Genomic DNA, 15445 nt, shown 5'->3' with positions numbered 1-15445 from the left:
GCGACACCCCCCGCCCCCCTCCCCCCCCCCCCAGTCCGGGTTTTATCCAGCAGGATCGACAGCCAAGGGAAGGGGGGTGGGGGGCACGGGGCGGGGGCAAGAGTGTGCGTGCATGTGTGTGTGTGTGTGTGTGTGTGTGCGCGCGCGCGGGAAGGGGCAGGGGGGGCTTGGCGAAACCCGTCTGCAAACATCTGCGTGGCTCGCGGCGCGCTCGCGGGCGCTGCAGGCCGGTGCCTGGCGAGCAGGGGAGGCCGCGCGGCAGGACTGGGTGGGGAAGGGGGGCGGGGGGGGACCCTGGCGCGGAGGCAGCCGCAGCCCGAGAGCAAGGCCGGGAACCAATGGGATGCCAACCCCGCCGCCTGCAGCGTGACCGCCGAGACTGACGTGGAAGACACGTCAAATTGATCCGAGCGAGCGGCCGGCCGGCGCTGCGCGGCTCTGCCCTCCCGCGGGTGAACAGCACCTGGGGCCGGGCCGGGCCGGGCCGGGCCGGGGCTGCCCGCCGAGGAGCGCGGGCCGGCCTTCCGCGCTCTCTATGCCCCGGCCGGGGCAGGCTCCGCACCCCAGCCCGCGCGCAGCCCCGGCCGCGCGGCCATGGGTAAGGGGCTCTCGCTGCCGGGGCACGCCGAGGGGGCTGCCCCTGCCGGGCTCTGGGGCGCAGGAGGGGCTCGAGGGCAGGCTGGGCCCGGCGCAGGGTCCCTGGGGTCTGCTGGCTGGGAGGGCAGGCTCTCTGCATTGGGCGCCCGCACGGGTCAGTCATGCCGAGGAGGCGATCGAGGTGTGTGTGTGTGTGATACATAGAGAGAGAGGCTGTGAGTGTGTGTGAGAGAGAGACTGTATGTGTGTGTAAGGCTGTGTGCATTTGTGTGTGCGTGAGGGAGAGAGGGGCTGTATGTGTGTGTGCGAGAGGCTATGTGTGCTGTGTGTGAGGCTGTGTGCAGGGGAGGGAGAGAGGCTCTGTGTGTGTGAAGCTATATGTGTGTGAGGCTGTGTGCATGCGCGTGTATTTGTGCGCGTGTGTGTTAGGCTGTGTATGTGTGTGTACTGTGTGCATGTATGGGAGGGAGAGACTGTGTGTGAAGCTATGTGTGTGTATGTAAGGCTGTGTGTGTGTGTGTGTGTGTGTGTGTGGTGGGGGGGAGCTCAGGCCCCCTTTTGGTGGCTGCCTGGTGCGTGCGGGCCAAGCAGGCAGCCCGCGAGCTCCCTGGCACACGCGTGGGTCTGGCGGCCGCGGTGCCAGGAAGGCCTCCCGTACGTGCGCCTGCCTGGGGCTGTTTAGAAGTCTTGCAGGGACTTTAATTCCTCATCTCTCTATCCCGAGACCCCCTCGCCCGCCGCCAATCTATATAGAGCCCCGCCGCATACCCACCCAGCCTGCCTGAAGCTTCTGCAGAGCCTTTGCGGGAGCGATCCTTTCCCCGCCGCCCCCCCCCCGAGTAACACTGTCTCTCCCTCCCGGCGCGGCCCCTGGCAGAGCAAACGTACGGCGAGGTGAACCAGCTGGGCGGCGTGTTCGTGAACGGCAGGCCCCTGCCCAACGCCATCCGGCTGCGCATCGTGGAGCTGGCGCAGCTCGGCATCCGACCCTGCGACATCAGCCGGCAGCTGCGCGTCTCGCACGGCTGCGTGAGCAAGATCCTGGCGCGCTACAACGAGACGGGCTCCATCCTGCCCGGCGCCATCGGGGGCAGCAAGCCGCGGGTCACCACGCCCAACGTGGTCAAGCACATCCGAGACTACAAGCAGGGCGACCCGGGCATCTTCGCCTGGGAGATCCGCGACCGACTGCTGGCCGACGGCGTGTGCGACAAGTACAACGTGCCCTCGGTCAGCTCCATCAGCAGGATTTTACGCAACAAGATCGGGAACCTCTCCCAGCCCGGCCCCTACGAGGGCAGCAAGCAGCCTCCGCCGCAGCCCGCGCTGCCCTACAACCACATCTACCAGTACCCCTACCCCAGCCCCATGTCCTCCTCGGGCGCCAAGATGGGCAGCCACCCGGGCGTGCCGGTCACCGCGGCCCATGTCAGCATCCCCCGGTCCTGGCCCTCGGCTCACTCCGTCACCAACATCCTGGGGATCCGCACCTTCATGGAGCAGACAGGTCAGTGGTCCTGCCCTGGGGATGCCGCACTAAGGGGGAGGGTAAGGCCTATGTGTGCCTGCGGGAGGGGGTCACTGTTTGGCTGGACTATCTCAGGCTGGACCACCCCTCCGCACTGCATAGATACACACACATATTGCTGTATAGATATGCATACTGTATATATATGTGTGTGTGTGTACACATATGTATACTGCATGTATGCTGTATGTATATGTACACATATATGTGTATACTGTATGTATGCTGTATATATAGGTATAAATGTGTGCTGCATGTATGCTGTATATATGCTGAATATATATGTATACTCTATGCATTCTGTATGTGTGCATACTGTGTATATATATATATATATATATACACATACATATAGATATATATATGCATACATATATCACCGGCAGACTCTTTACGTCAGAAGAAGGGTGTTTGTGCCTGAAAGCTTGAAAAGAACAATTTTCCCAACTATTTAGTTGGTTTAATAAAAGATTTCACATCTACCCAAAGAACCTTGTCTGCCTATATATGTATACTGCATGTATGCTGTATATATGCTGTATATATGTGCACACGTATATGTACTGTATGCACGCTGAATATGTATACTTTATAGATGTATACTGAATGTTTGCTGTATGTATGCAGTACATATATTTACACACACACATATGTATTGCTGTATATATATAAATTACTGTATAGATACATAAATTGTTATATAGCAATTTATATGTATCGTACATAGTGTGCGTGTGTGTGTACACACACACACACACATAATATATATGTTTATATTGGGAGGTCCAACCTGAGACCCCCTAAAGGAGCCTGATTTTCAATACACAGCTTCTAAAGGAAACCAACCAGGCTGCTGATTTTTGGACACATACACACACATTTTTATATATCCAAAAATCAGCAGCCTGGCGTGTGTGTGTGTGTGTGTGTGTGTGTGTGACATCATCAAGATACGATATAGAAAAGATGTCTAGCTCGTTCGCTTTGGCAAAAAAAAAAAAAAAAAAAAAAAAAAAAATCCATGCCCATGGGCCCTCTGTTTTTTTGAGTTTTTTGTTTTGTTTGTTTGTTTTTATCCCGAACCCAGGGACTTATAGGCAGGGTCTGATGGGGCCAGTTCTAGCAAGAGCGCAGACATCTTGAACTTTTTATGAAAAATGTGGAAAATATTTTCGCGGGGATGATAGATTGCCAAGTGCACACATTCGGAGCCCTGCATTTTCCCCGCAAAGAAATCTATCTATCCATCTATCTACATATTTCTGCGTATCTCTCCACGTCTCTCATTCCTATGTACCTATCTATGGAATAAAAGAATCCAAGGCCAGCAAATTCACGTTCCCGATCCCTTTTGCCAGCTCTAAACAGCTGGAGCCTTGAGTTTGTTTTTTTTTTCCTTTGAGAAATTCCCCTTGCACCCAGGCTCCTCGGTGGGTGCCGGCTCCACGGACAAAGTCTGTAGTGCCTGGGCCGGAATTGCTACACTAGCACAGACGTGCTCTTAGTAAAGAAGAAACAATTCATGTGGATATTACAGAAGCACAGGAAATTGGGCTAGCAGGGCCCTCAGGGGATCACCTCGTCCAACCTCAGCTCGGGGCAGGATTCTCCTTGTTAAAAATGTCAGGCAGTTCCCCCCTTCACTCCTACAAATTACAAGCAATTCTGTATTTTTTAGGCTATCTTCCCCTTCTTTGATTTGATTAACCTAAACCCCGCTTCAGTGCAAGGTCACCGGTTTCCCTTATCCGTGTTATAGCTGGAGCTGGGGAATGCCCTTTTTCCCGTGCACAAAAACCTCCGGTTAAATCCAGCGCAAGAGTTTGTCTCCCCGCCGTGCTGGATGTGTAAAATCCAGCTGTCACTTGAGGAAATCTCCCTGGCCAGGCGGGGAACCGGAGCCTCTCGCATTATTAGCAGAACTCAGGGCAGTGGAAAGGCAAAAAGAAGAGAGCGATGCGATGACAGCGCGGGAGTATGTGTTTTAGCTGAGAGTCAGGCAAAGCTGCTCATAATTTAGACCATCAGACTTCTCATTGGAGTCTGGTCCCCCCCAAGTCTGCTTTTTTCTACACCGCGATGGGAGATCTCCCTCCCCCACGCCCCGGCTCAAGTCTGGGCAGGGTGACACAGCTCAGCGAGGTGCACTCCCTCCGGATCGGGGAGCGGGGAAGCAGTCTTACCCTGAAAGGATCCCCTCCCGGATCGGGTTTTCAGCCGCTCGGCTGAGTAATAACCGCTCCGTGAGAAAGAAACCCAGCCTTGTCCTTCTCTATAAATCACCGCTTGCACATTAAAGACGAGGCGCTTGTCCAAACGATTCGCCACGCAGCATTGATATCAATTCGCGTTCCAAGCGGTAACCAGTAAACCCCCTTTAAGTGACCCCCGAGGCAGGGAGATGTTTCCCCCCTAGACTGCAGAGAGGTGCTGAGTGATCCATCTGCCGCTTACGGCTTTTGGGCAGTTTCCTAACGAAAGCGAAACAAGCCCTGGGCCCAGGTAGTAAAAACAAACAAACCAAAAAAAACCCCGAACCCTCTCTGCTGGCTTCTTCTTGGCACAGGATCGGGCCCTCCTCTGGTTTTCTGAATCCCTCCTAACCCTCCGTTCTGTAGCTCTGGTCACGGGATAAACCAGCCACGAGCCAGGCTGGGCCTGAGTGCATCTGCTAATGAGTCCAGCGATCTGTTTCCACCCCAGGGGCTCTGGCTGGGACAGAGGGATCTGCCTACCCACCCAAAATGGAAGACTGGCCCGGTGTGAACAGAACTGCCTTCCCTTCTGCACAGGGCGTCAATGGGCTGGAAAAAGCTGCCATGGATGCGGACATCAAGTACCCGCAGGTAACTCCTTCTCTCTAGGCATTTGCAGTTGGGGGAGAGGGGAGGGGACTGGATTGGGAGATTTTAGCCAGGCACTAGGGAAGCGAGAAGGGGAAAAGAAGCTTGGAGGATCAGGTGTGGAGAAAATCCCCCCGTGTTTGTGTGCGCGTGTGGGTTCCCTGCTAGAACAGCATTTCTCATGAAAGGGGGGAGAAATATATGTGCAGTTGCGGTGTGTTCACACGTGGACAGATGCAACCGGACTGTGAGCCGGGGCTGCGAAACTCGTGGGGCAGCTGAAATTGATGCAGTGAAGGCGCTTTACGGAGTTGAAAGGACGTGTACTTACTTTGGTGGTCTGATTCTGAACCACAATGAAGACATTTTTTTGTTTAAACCCGTATCAGGCGGAGGTCTCATGTCCCGGCACATACAGGTGCCAACAGAGCGGGAAAGGGGTGTGGGAATATCGTTGTGTAACTAAAACCTATGCATTCAGGCCAGCCGCATCTGCTGGTGTGCACTTATGCACACCTAATAAGGTCCGCTTCGCAGCAATCGATTTTAGCTGCAAATATTCCCACCGCAGCTCAGGACCTACGCTCAGCTCTGTGCGCTTGTTCAGAGATGCGTTTGCATGCGCTGATCACATCTCTTACCCTCGGATGCATGCGATCCCTCAGTTTTAATGTATACCAATATTTTCCCGACCTCCGTTCGGGGGTGATTTCCTTTCATCTGCAATTATTTTGATCGATCTCCCTCTCTTCTCCCGCACTCTCTTTGTTGAGCAAAAGAAATCGAATTGTCCAGCGGGATTTATTGCAGTATAAACACCTGTGGATGATAAGAAAAGGCAGGCTTTTTTGCACGAAGGATTTTGAACCTGCAAATGATAGGGAATGTCGGTTATTGCTTTGGTTATGTGAGCCGTGGGCATCAATACACGTGGGTTGCATGCTTGTATGTGTATATGTACGTGTATGCGTATGTGCATGTGTATGCGTAAAAGTGTATATGAATATGCATATTCATGTATATGTGTATGTAAGTAAGTGTATAGGAATGTGCATATGCATGTGTATGTGTGTAAGCGTATAGTGATAGGCATGTGTATGTTGTATGTGTAAGTATGTAGGAATATGCATATGCATGTGTATGTGTGTAAGTGTATAGGAATATTCATGTGTACGTGTATATCGTGCCCGCAGGTAGGGACAGGCACCTCGGGTACCCTAAGATCTCCTTTCAGCCCTGGCTCCCCCTAGTGACTTAGGCGAGGATTACCACCCGTGTCGTACACTGTCCATAACAACCTATCTGTCTCCCCCACCCGTGTCCATAGCCGACCCCCGGGCTCTCCACCATGGGCAGCTTTCTCCCGGCCTGCGCCTACCCTTCTTCCAACCAGCACGGAGTCTACGGCGGACCTGGAGGAGGTTACATCACTCCAGGCCACCACTGGCAGGCACAGAGCAACCCCTTGGCCCATCACGGGCCTGGAGTGACGGTGCACAGCGGGGATCTGGCCACCGCCATGGCTTTCAAGCACCCCGGCAGAGAAGGTAAGGGGCGCCCCTAGCGGAGAAGGGGCCGCGGGTCCCCTGCCAAGGAGAAGGTTTCCTGGGCTCCCGGCCCTTGGGCTAGTGGGGGAGGACACTGGGGGAGCGCGACAGAACAAGGGAGAGCCACCTGTTTAACGTGCGTGTTCAGGGGTGTCTGTACACACGCTTACACCGGGATATCTCGTCTAGAGACCATTATGTTATCTAACGATCTCCCTAGAGATGTGGACACACATCTAAACAGAAAAGCATGCGTATATACACACACGCACACATTATATAAATAACGATATCTAGAGATAGAAATCTCCATAGATAGGCAGATAGATCTAGATATATGCTTATACCTGTTTTCTATACTACATTACAGCTATTTAGAACAGTGCTACTAATATTATTGTTATATATAATGATCTATAATGATCTATATAGATCATTATAGATCATTATAGAGTGTGAATATATCATATTCATGGGAACAGACTTCAGCTCCCATAGATAGATAGTGAAGCGGCTGTAGAACAAATGAAGCTCAGAGCAAGCTGTAAGGAATCGGTATGTTCTGGTCCATATAACTCGTCATTTGAGACAGAACGTAGACATGGGACATGGGATATAGCTTCTGTCTTTCCTTTCAATCTCTCTCTCTCTCTCTAGCTCTCCATTTACCTAAATTTTACTTACAATTGTATAAATTATATATATTCACATGCATATCTATTTAGGTAGAATATCTAAATCTATATATGCATGGATGTAAATATCCGAGGATATATAGCTGCCTATTCAAGATAAATACACGTAGCAGGTGTATATGTTAGTAATGTATAAACGTATATACACGCCTTTTAATTTTATAAATAACTGCAGTCTGTGGTAGAGAAGAATGTATACTTACATTATATTATGAATAGTATAAAACACACACACACACACACACACACATATATATATCATGCACATATTCGATGACATTACTATTTTTAAAAACATCTGTTCGGCGCTTTGCATAGCTTTTAGAACATCCGCAGCATCCATACGACTTGAGAGTAAAGATAATCTCAAAATAGCTAAGGCATCAGTCACATATTGCTAAGTGGATGTAGTTGGGGTGTTTGCATCAAACAGATGTAAATGTAGAAGTAGACGCAGAAATGATATTGGGCTAATTCTGCATTCCCCGACAAAACTTGCCCCCCTCTACCCACATCTTGCAGGTGGCCGTGTGTCCAGGTGGAAGGTACCTGGGCATCTTCTGTCTCTTGGAGACCTGGCCTAGCCGGTTTGGAAGCTCCCGGGCTAGCTTTCCACCACCTTGCGTGGCACCTGGCTTGTCCGCATCAGGGCTAGTGTCCGAGGGGGAAAAGAGCCCGGGGAGCAGGCAAGGCAAAGGGCATCTCCCCCGCCCCGTGTGTCCCCGCTAAGGAAGATGCCCGAGGTGTTATGCCGGTTGCTAGCACAAACCCCGAGCCCGCAGGTGGGCCTCCAGAACTGCACCCCGCACTTGCTAGAGACCTAAAGCCATGCAGGAAGGGTTAGCTGCTGGATCAGATGGAGCCGAATTCCCTACCCGATGAAGCACTTTAGCTCGGCATTTACTAATCTCTTTTAAAAGTCATGACACACGAGTTGCTAGTAGCTCGTGTGCCTTCCCGTTCGGCCACTGCTACACGCGGCTGAAAACATTCAAATGCATTAAGGAGATTATAAAAAGAGGATTTCTTAAAAAAATTTTTTTTTCCAATGATCTAAAATAATTCCCGCAAGTGGCCGTGTCCAGTGCCTGTGTCCGAATGGTGGAACCTCTCCAACCCAACAGATTTCGGACTTGAGAGCAGGAAAAACATCACTATCTCAGACTGGAAATCAGATCTTTCCCCCCTCTTAATTTTCAAGCGGGCGAGATGGAAATCTCCGAGGAAGCAGAAAGACCTAGAGCAAACATTCAGCTTTTAATTCTTTAAGACAAAGGTCTTTCTTAGAGGAAGCTTCCTATGTCCATAGCGAATATTGTGTAGAACCGGAGGGCAAAGAAAGTATCCAGGGATATTCCTTATTTTACGATAAATACAGAGAAGGGACAGAAGTTGAGCAATAGAGACAGTCACTGTTAGTAATCGTAATATAAAATAAACGTATTTGACTGGAGGCTCTCCTTAAATAAAAACGATTCACGTTATAAATCTTTTACTTCGGTTATATTTTGCTTCCCTCGGGGAATATATAAAAGAAGATGCCATAAGGGTATAATAAGAGAATCACATGTTTCTCATTTGAACAGGTTCTTCAGACTCTAGTGTGTGTGTACTCGATATACATGCACTGTAGTACATATTAATTTAAACTTTTTTACATTTTCCTCATATTAATCACGTTCATGCATTTATGGAGGCTTTTTAGATTTGATAGATGGTTTCATTTAAAAAGTGATAACTCATCTGTTCTGGATATAACTGTTTGTGGGGAGGGAAGGGGGTTGTATAATATTTTTCACATTTGCAATTGATTTCCTACTTACTAGCTAATTTATGTAGGATTGCTTTATTATACTTTTAGAGTGTCTATGCAGCTAAAGTCTGCTAGGAGTTGCAGCGCCATTACAGCTAGTGAGTTATTGTGTATGATAATTGGTGAAAATTAGTAGTCCTAGACTAAGGAAAGATGAGCTACCCATATAGGGCTATCTCTACATCGATCAGTGCATGCTTTTCATTTCCTTTGATAAATTAGGCTGTATAATTTCCTCCTAATCCTCAAGTGATTTAGGAGTCAAAATATCACTGAATTCTAAAGGGGGTTTAGACGCCTATATTACTTAGGCATTTTGGAACATTTTATCCCTAAAGTTGTCAATGTAGAAAGCTTATAGATAGCATCTTCTACGAACTCATTAAAAAAAAAATATCTTTCCATCCTATTCAGACTAGTTTTCTGGTTCTAATATACCACATACATGCAAGATCTATGCTTTATAAAACTTCAGGGTGGGGCTGATCGAAAATAACCCACCAATTTTGGTTAAAAAATCGGCATTATTTGGGCACCGCAGGACTGGGAACAGAAAACAGCATTGTAACAATAGGTTCAAGTAAGATACCAGAGCGCGTAGAAGTTATTTTAACTGATAATAACGAGTCTCTAAGGCGACTGTCGTGTATAATAAACAGGAGCAGACATACTGACATTCCCTGCTCCCACAATCATTAAACTGCCAATCATTAAATAAAACTCCCTCCTCCCCAGAGTGGGTCTCAATCTCTTAAAGCGCCCCTATTCCCAAATTGGTGGCCACAAAAGGAATGATTTTGACTTTTTCTGTGCCACTGGTGTGGTCGCACCCACCTGAAATCACTGTCGGTAGACTCACAGCAAAACCAACGTGGCAATTAAAAAAAAAACAGGGCACCCAAATTCATTTGTGCACAGACGTTCTGCAGAGTAACTCGGGGCAGTGCCGGAGGGGGAGATTAGGGGAGTGGGTGGGGGAGATGTTTGTGGGGCGGGGGAGGGAGGGGGAACAATGCACTCAGCAATTTCGGGAAAAAAAATCACTAATATATTTTGAACCTTTTCTTTGAAGACCATAAACACGCGTGTTATTCCCGAATCAGTTTCTGCTACTTTTAAAAGACCCATTTGTGTTTGATTGAATTCTTATCGTTATGGCTGGATTTATGTAGTTCATATTCCCCATGCCGTATCTACACGTCACCCTGATCTCAAGCTGTTAAATCCAGCATAGAGAGAATGGAAACTTAACGAAACACTATTATCATCAGATGTACGATTTGGACTTTCCTTCCCATTGTTGACAATTTCGCGGTCACATATCCAGGCTGTTTTAGGATCATTTTATTTCATAAACTGGTAGAGCACATGAATGTTTCCAGACAATTTACGCTGAAATCTGGCTGGTGGAAACTAAAAATAGCCAGCCTCCAATGTATTCTTAACGGGATGGCGTTTCGCAGCAAAGGTCTAGGTCTGAGAATGATTTTTAGAAGTTAATCTACTCCTTGCAAAAAAAGCGGCTTTTAAAACGGCACAAGAAAATACACACACATCTGCGTATACATACGTTCGTGACGTGTCTGTTCCTTTGAAATCAGCATTTAGATTTGGTCGAGTTCTGACCATTACGCTATATTTATGATGTTCAAATTCATACACCCACGAATATGTGTGCATATATAGTATATCTATTTATATACTATATCAACACATATTTGTATATATGTGTGTGAACATGTATATATTATACAACGTATGTATGCGAGTAATATATGTGTGTATAGTTTAGCATGTATATGTATATACATATATAATGTAGAATGTGTCTTTAATACATGCATAGTGGTACGTATGTATAGATGTATACACACATATTCATATCTGTGTGTGTATATAGACATATACATGTATAGATGTATACACATTCATATGTGTATGTATATACACATATACACATGTACAGATGTTTACACACACATGAATATGAATATGTGTGTATACATCTATAAATATGTCCATATACACATAAGATATATGTGTATATAATCTATACATATGGATTTGTATATACACACACACGAATGTGTATATACACACATACATATGTATAGATGTATACACACATATTCATATCTATGTGTGAATATAGACATATATGTATAGATGCACACACACATTCATATATGTGTGTATATACACATATACACATGTATAGGTGCTTACACACATACATCTGTATAGATGTATACACACATTCATATATGTGTGTATACACATACATACATATGTATAGATGTTTATACACATTGATATATGTGTGTGTATTTACAGACATACATATATATAGATGTATACACACATATTCATATATGTGTGTACTTACAGACATACCTATGTATAGATATATGCACACATATGCATGTATGTTGTGTGTATGCGTGCGTGCGTGCGTGTGTATGACTATACATATGCATCTATACAAATGCGTGTATGAGTGTATGAATATATATATATATATATACATATACATATATATATATATATATATATATAATGGTGCAGTGTATTAAACTGCATAATTACCTTTGCCTTAGAAAATCTCTACCTGTGACCCTGTGAAGGATCCCAGTGAGCAATGGAGTGGATACTAACACACGAGTCACGACCCCCAAATCCATTAGATGACGAAATGTACTTAGTGACCCTGAGCTCGCCTCCTTGGTATTTGGTTAATGCCTGCTGTTCCACATCGCCCCCTCCCCAGCGCCTGCCTCCAAACAGAGCAGAGCGCGCCCCCGTGTTCCCCCCGGGTGCTTCCCTTCCCTTCCCTTCCCTTCCCTCTCGTGCTGCCCGCCGGAGGGTGGGGAAAAGCTTTTGAGAAAGGGGTGCCGGCGCGGGGCGCTTGCCTGCAGCCTTCCCGCTGTGTGTCTGGCCGGGCCCCCTCCGCCGACCCCCCGCGGTCTCGCTCCCTCCCGGGGCCCGGAGGCCACGTGTCGCCCTGGGAGCAGGCGTGTGCCTGGGGCTCCCCCTCCCCAAACCAGGACTGAAGAGGGGGCGTCTGGGCGGAGGGGACCGACGGCAGCGAGCGCGGGCCAGGCCGTCTGAGCCGGGGCCGGGGCCGGGGCCGGGCAGGGAGGGGGCCTTGGCGCTGCGAGGAGCTGGAGCCTTTCCAGCCGCGCTGCGCGGGCTGCCAGGGGCGGGGGGCGAGGTCCCGGCCTCCGGGATAGCAGGTGCGGGTGAGCTGGGACCAGCCCACCCCGCCCCATGCCCAGCGCGGAGGGGGCCCGGGCCCACCTCCGCACTCCCGGCCCTGGCCCGGCCAGGCCCCTTTTCCCAGACAGCAGCTCCAGGGAGCCCCAAGCAGCCCCTCGCCCCGGCTCGGTAGGAGCCAAACTTTTATTCATGCCCCGTGCCCTCCGCGAGTGCTGCTCCGATCCCTTCCCCTGCCCAGTGTGCTGCTCTGCTTTCTGCTCCATGCCCTGTGCTCCCTGCTCGGTCTACTGCTCTGCCTTCTGCTCCCTGCCTTGTGCTTCCTGCCCAGTCTACTGCTCTGCTTTCTGCTCCCTCCCCTGTGTCCTCTGCTCAGTCTGCTACTCCACTTCCTACTCTCCACCATGTTTACGGCTCTGCTTTCTGCTCCTTGCCCCTGTGTTCACAGCCAGGTCTACTGTTCTGCTTTCTGCTCCCTGCCCAGTTGGCTGCTTGGCTTCCTGCCCAGTGTGTCACAGTGCTGTCTGCTATCATCTGCCACATGTCACATGTAGAAGCTGCCTGTGCCACTTGTGGCACCCATGTCATAGGGGGCTACCCTTGCCCTACATCACCCTGGCCCCCAATAGCACCTTGCACTTGTTCTGTACTATTATTCTCCATTGGAAGAGGACAAAAACTCACTGGAGATCAGGCCTTAAATGTGTCTTTCTATGTGGCAGATGTGGTCCCTGGTTAGTTATGCATTTGTTGTCTTCCACACCATGGGGTGCCCTTCCCAGCCTCTTGGTGCTGCATCAGGGCTTGGCCAGTGCAGGAGAGGCAAGCCAGGTTTTCTTTTTTGTCGCATGAAGTCCCAAGCAGACATTTACAGCATGCATTGGGACTAGGCCACAGCAGCTGCAGGGCATATGAAGTGCCCAATGATTTGCCTGCTCCCATTCCTTGGGGAATGCACTAATTAATGCACTCAGCCATCCTTTCTGACTTTCCTTTTGGAAAATGGTCTCCCTCCTCCTTTCAGAGAGCAAGGCCCTGGAAGGTCAGATCAGGTTCTGGTGATTCCAAATGACCTTGTTTATTCTAGTAGGGGTTGAAGAAGGGGGCTTCTCTTCGTGTTGAGGCAGAAAACTGTCCCCCTTTGAAAGGGTTTTAGAGGGATTTTGTTTTCAGTCACTGGTAAATGTGTGTGGATGTAAAACTGAGCTGGTGGATTTTCCCGGCATCATTTTCATAAACACGTTCCAAGTGGTATAAAGCAAAACCAATATGATTCTAGTCTAATGTTTTCTGCTGAAGCAAATTCAAGGCTACACTCCATGCGTTAAGGACTATGGCAACCTACTTCTCTCTTTTTCTTTTCCACCTGCAGCTGCAGACAGGAAACCTACTAGTCCTGTTGGCAAAGCTCAAGACACACTCAGTAATATACATGGACTTTCTATCCCAACCTCATCTTCCTAGAGCTCCTGGGACTTCAGCCAAGAGTGAGAAAGAGAGATGTGGAGCACACACCTGCAACTCCAAAAATGTAACCGAACCCAGGAGCATGACTGTATTGGAAAAGGTGCCTTTGGAGAGGAAAAGGCGGTGTTTGAAACAAACCCAGGCAGTGAGAAGAGAGGACATTCTTTCATGGCAAATTAATGCACATGTGAATGTGATCTGGACTTTCATTCACATCATGCCTTGAGTGAGACATTTCCTCGATCCAGTTGGAAAGGATTTTCCCTTTTTTTCTTTCTCTTTCTCTTTCCTTCTTTCCTGTCACTTCAGACAACCTCTGGATGTATCCCAACCACAGATTTTTCACTACATTTCCCATCATCATTCATGGCTTGCAGTGTCTCCAACTTCACTCTTACACTTCCAAGTGCCTTTCCTCTAGAGAGGGATCATTGGGTGTCTACAAAGCCTTGACCCAGACGACTGTGCTCTGAAGCATTTTCCCCCTTCTCTCCCTGAAAGTTTTTAATGTCTCCACTCAGAGTGTAAATGGACAAATATGCAACATTTTATGATATATTTTTATAATAACAAGCCATAATAAAAAGTGACTACAATCCGTACATGGCATTTGGGTTCCTTCCTGGAGCCTGCTGGCCTCAGCCTTGAACTGAGGACTGGTTAAGCACTGTCAGCTTCTTGCTGTGCAGTTCTCTTCCAAATCCGTTTGAGCCTCAAATATCTCATCCTTTCATGTGTGGCTCTGGAGGGAGTTTGCTGTGAGGAACTGCTTGCTTTGGATGATCTCTTTAAAAGAGGTGGCTTTTCCTCACTAAGATTGCTTTTAAAAGCACTGGGTTGGAATTGAGAAGATCCAGGTTCCATAATCAGCTGTGCCCCTTATGTCTAGTGTGCCTGGGCTGGTCACTCAGGCTGTGTCTGTACTGTGCTAGTGGACTTATCAGTCATACCACTGAGGAAATAACCCCCTCCCACCCACTTCAGCTTGGCTCATGCCAGCTTTTAAAATTAGGTGTTTCAGACACTCTAGAAGTGCTCCTGGCACTGAATTCAGGACGTGGGTTTCCACTGGAATGGGAGCAAGAGTGGGCTTATTTCCTCAGTGGTGTGATTGAGCGCTCAACCATCACAAGTCAGACCTACCCCCAGTTTCTCTGTGCCTTGATTTCCCATATGTAAACCACTAGTTCCTTTGTCCTCTCTACTGAAGGAGGACAAGGGCAAAATGGTAAAGGCATCTTGCTGTTTCTCAAGAGGTGTGAGTTTGGACTCTTCTCTGTACCCATAATAAAGGCTGCCCCCAGCTGTGAGTGGGCACCTGGTCATTCAAGCCAAGGGAGTCAAAAGCAACTGGATATGATGCTAGCCATGTCACTCTCTCACATGCCTTTGGCTTCATAAAATGGCCTTCACCGTGCTAGGGGTGGGGAGACCTTAGATCTTTTTGTCTGGCCTATTTTGATTACAAGCTCTTTGAAGAAGTCATTGTGTCTTACTGGGTGTCCATTCATAGCTGAGCATGGCGGTTCCATGATTTTGTGGCTACTTTAAAGCATAAGGCACTACAACAAGGAAGGACTGAGACACAATATGACTGTATGGTTGACTGTTGAACCTGGGAGATCTTTGCAAGTCTTGCAGTTGAGTAGAGACACGAAAAGGTGCACTTTAAATCAGGGAAAGTTCTACTAATTTGTGTCATTTGTTGCACTGTGGAAGGATCTGGCTTCATGTTTTTAAAT

The 15445-nt window shown here is 48.4% G+C and overlaps 1 protein-coding gene across 1 annotated transcript; it reads left to right on the top strand.

Moving 5' to 3' along the window:
* The first annotated feature begins 353 nt into the window (after positions 1-353).
* Positions 354-15003, top strand: PAX1 (paired box 1). Its single transcript, XM_006273572.3, has 5 exons — positions 354-598; positions 1475-2104; positions 4829-4971; positions 6296-6515; positions 13609-15003. Exons 1-5 carry the CDS (start codon positions 595-597, stop codon positions 13698-13700), a joined length of 1089 nt encoding a protein of 362 aa, XP_006273634.1. The 5' UTR covers positions 354-594; the 3' UTR covers positions 13701-15003.
* The last annotated feature ends 442 nt before the right edge of the window (positions 15004-15445 follow it).

The sequence above is a fragment of the Alligator mississippiensis genome, chromosome 1 (genome assembly GCF_030867095.1).
Source record: "Alligator mississippiensis isolate rAllMis1 chromosome 1, rAllMis1, whole genome shotgun sequence".
In the NCBI taxonomy this organism is placed as follows: domain Eukaryota; kingdom Metazoa; phylum Chordata; order Crocodylia; family Alligatoridae; genus Alligator; species Alligator mississippiensis.
Note: the sequence above shows the minus strand (reverse complement) of the source record. Positions and strands in the feature narration are given on the sequence as shown.

Bases quoted from the DNA above. Each gene is read 5' to 3' on its own strand.
- PAX1 (XM_006273572.3), top strand. The intron at 2,105-4,828 runs GTCAGTGGTCCT...TTTCCACCCCAG, and splicing joins CACCTTCATGGAGCAGACAG to GGGCTCTGGCTGGGACAGAG. The intron at 6,516-13,608 runs GTAAGGGGCGCC...TTCCACCTGCAG, and splicing joins CAAGCACCCCGGCAGAGAAG to CTGCAGACAGGAAACCTACT.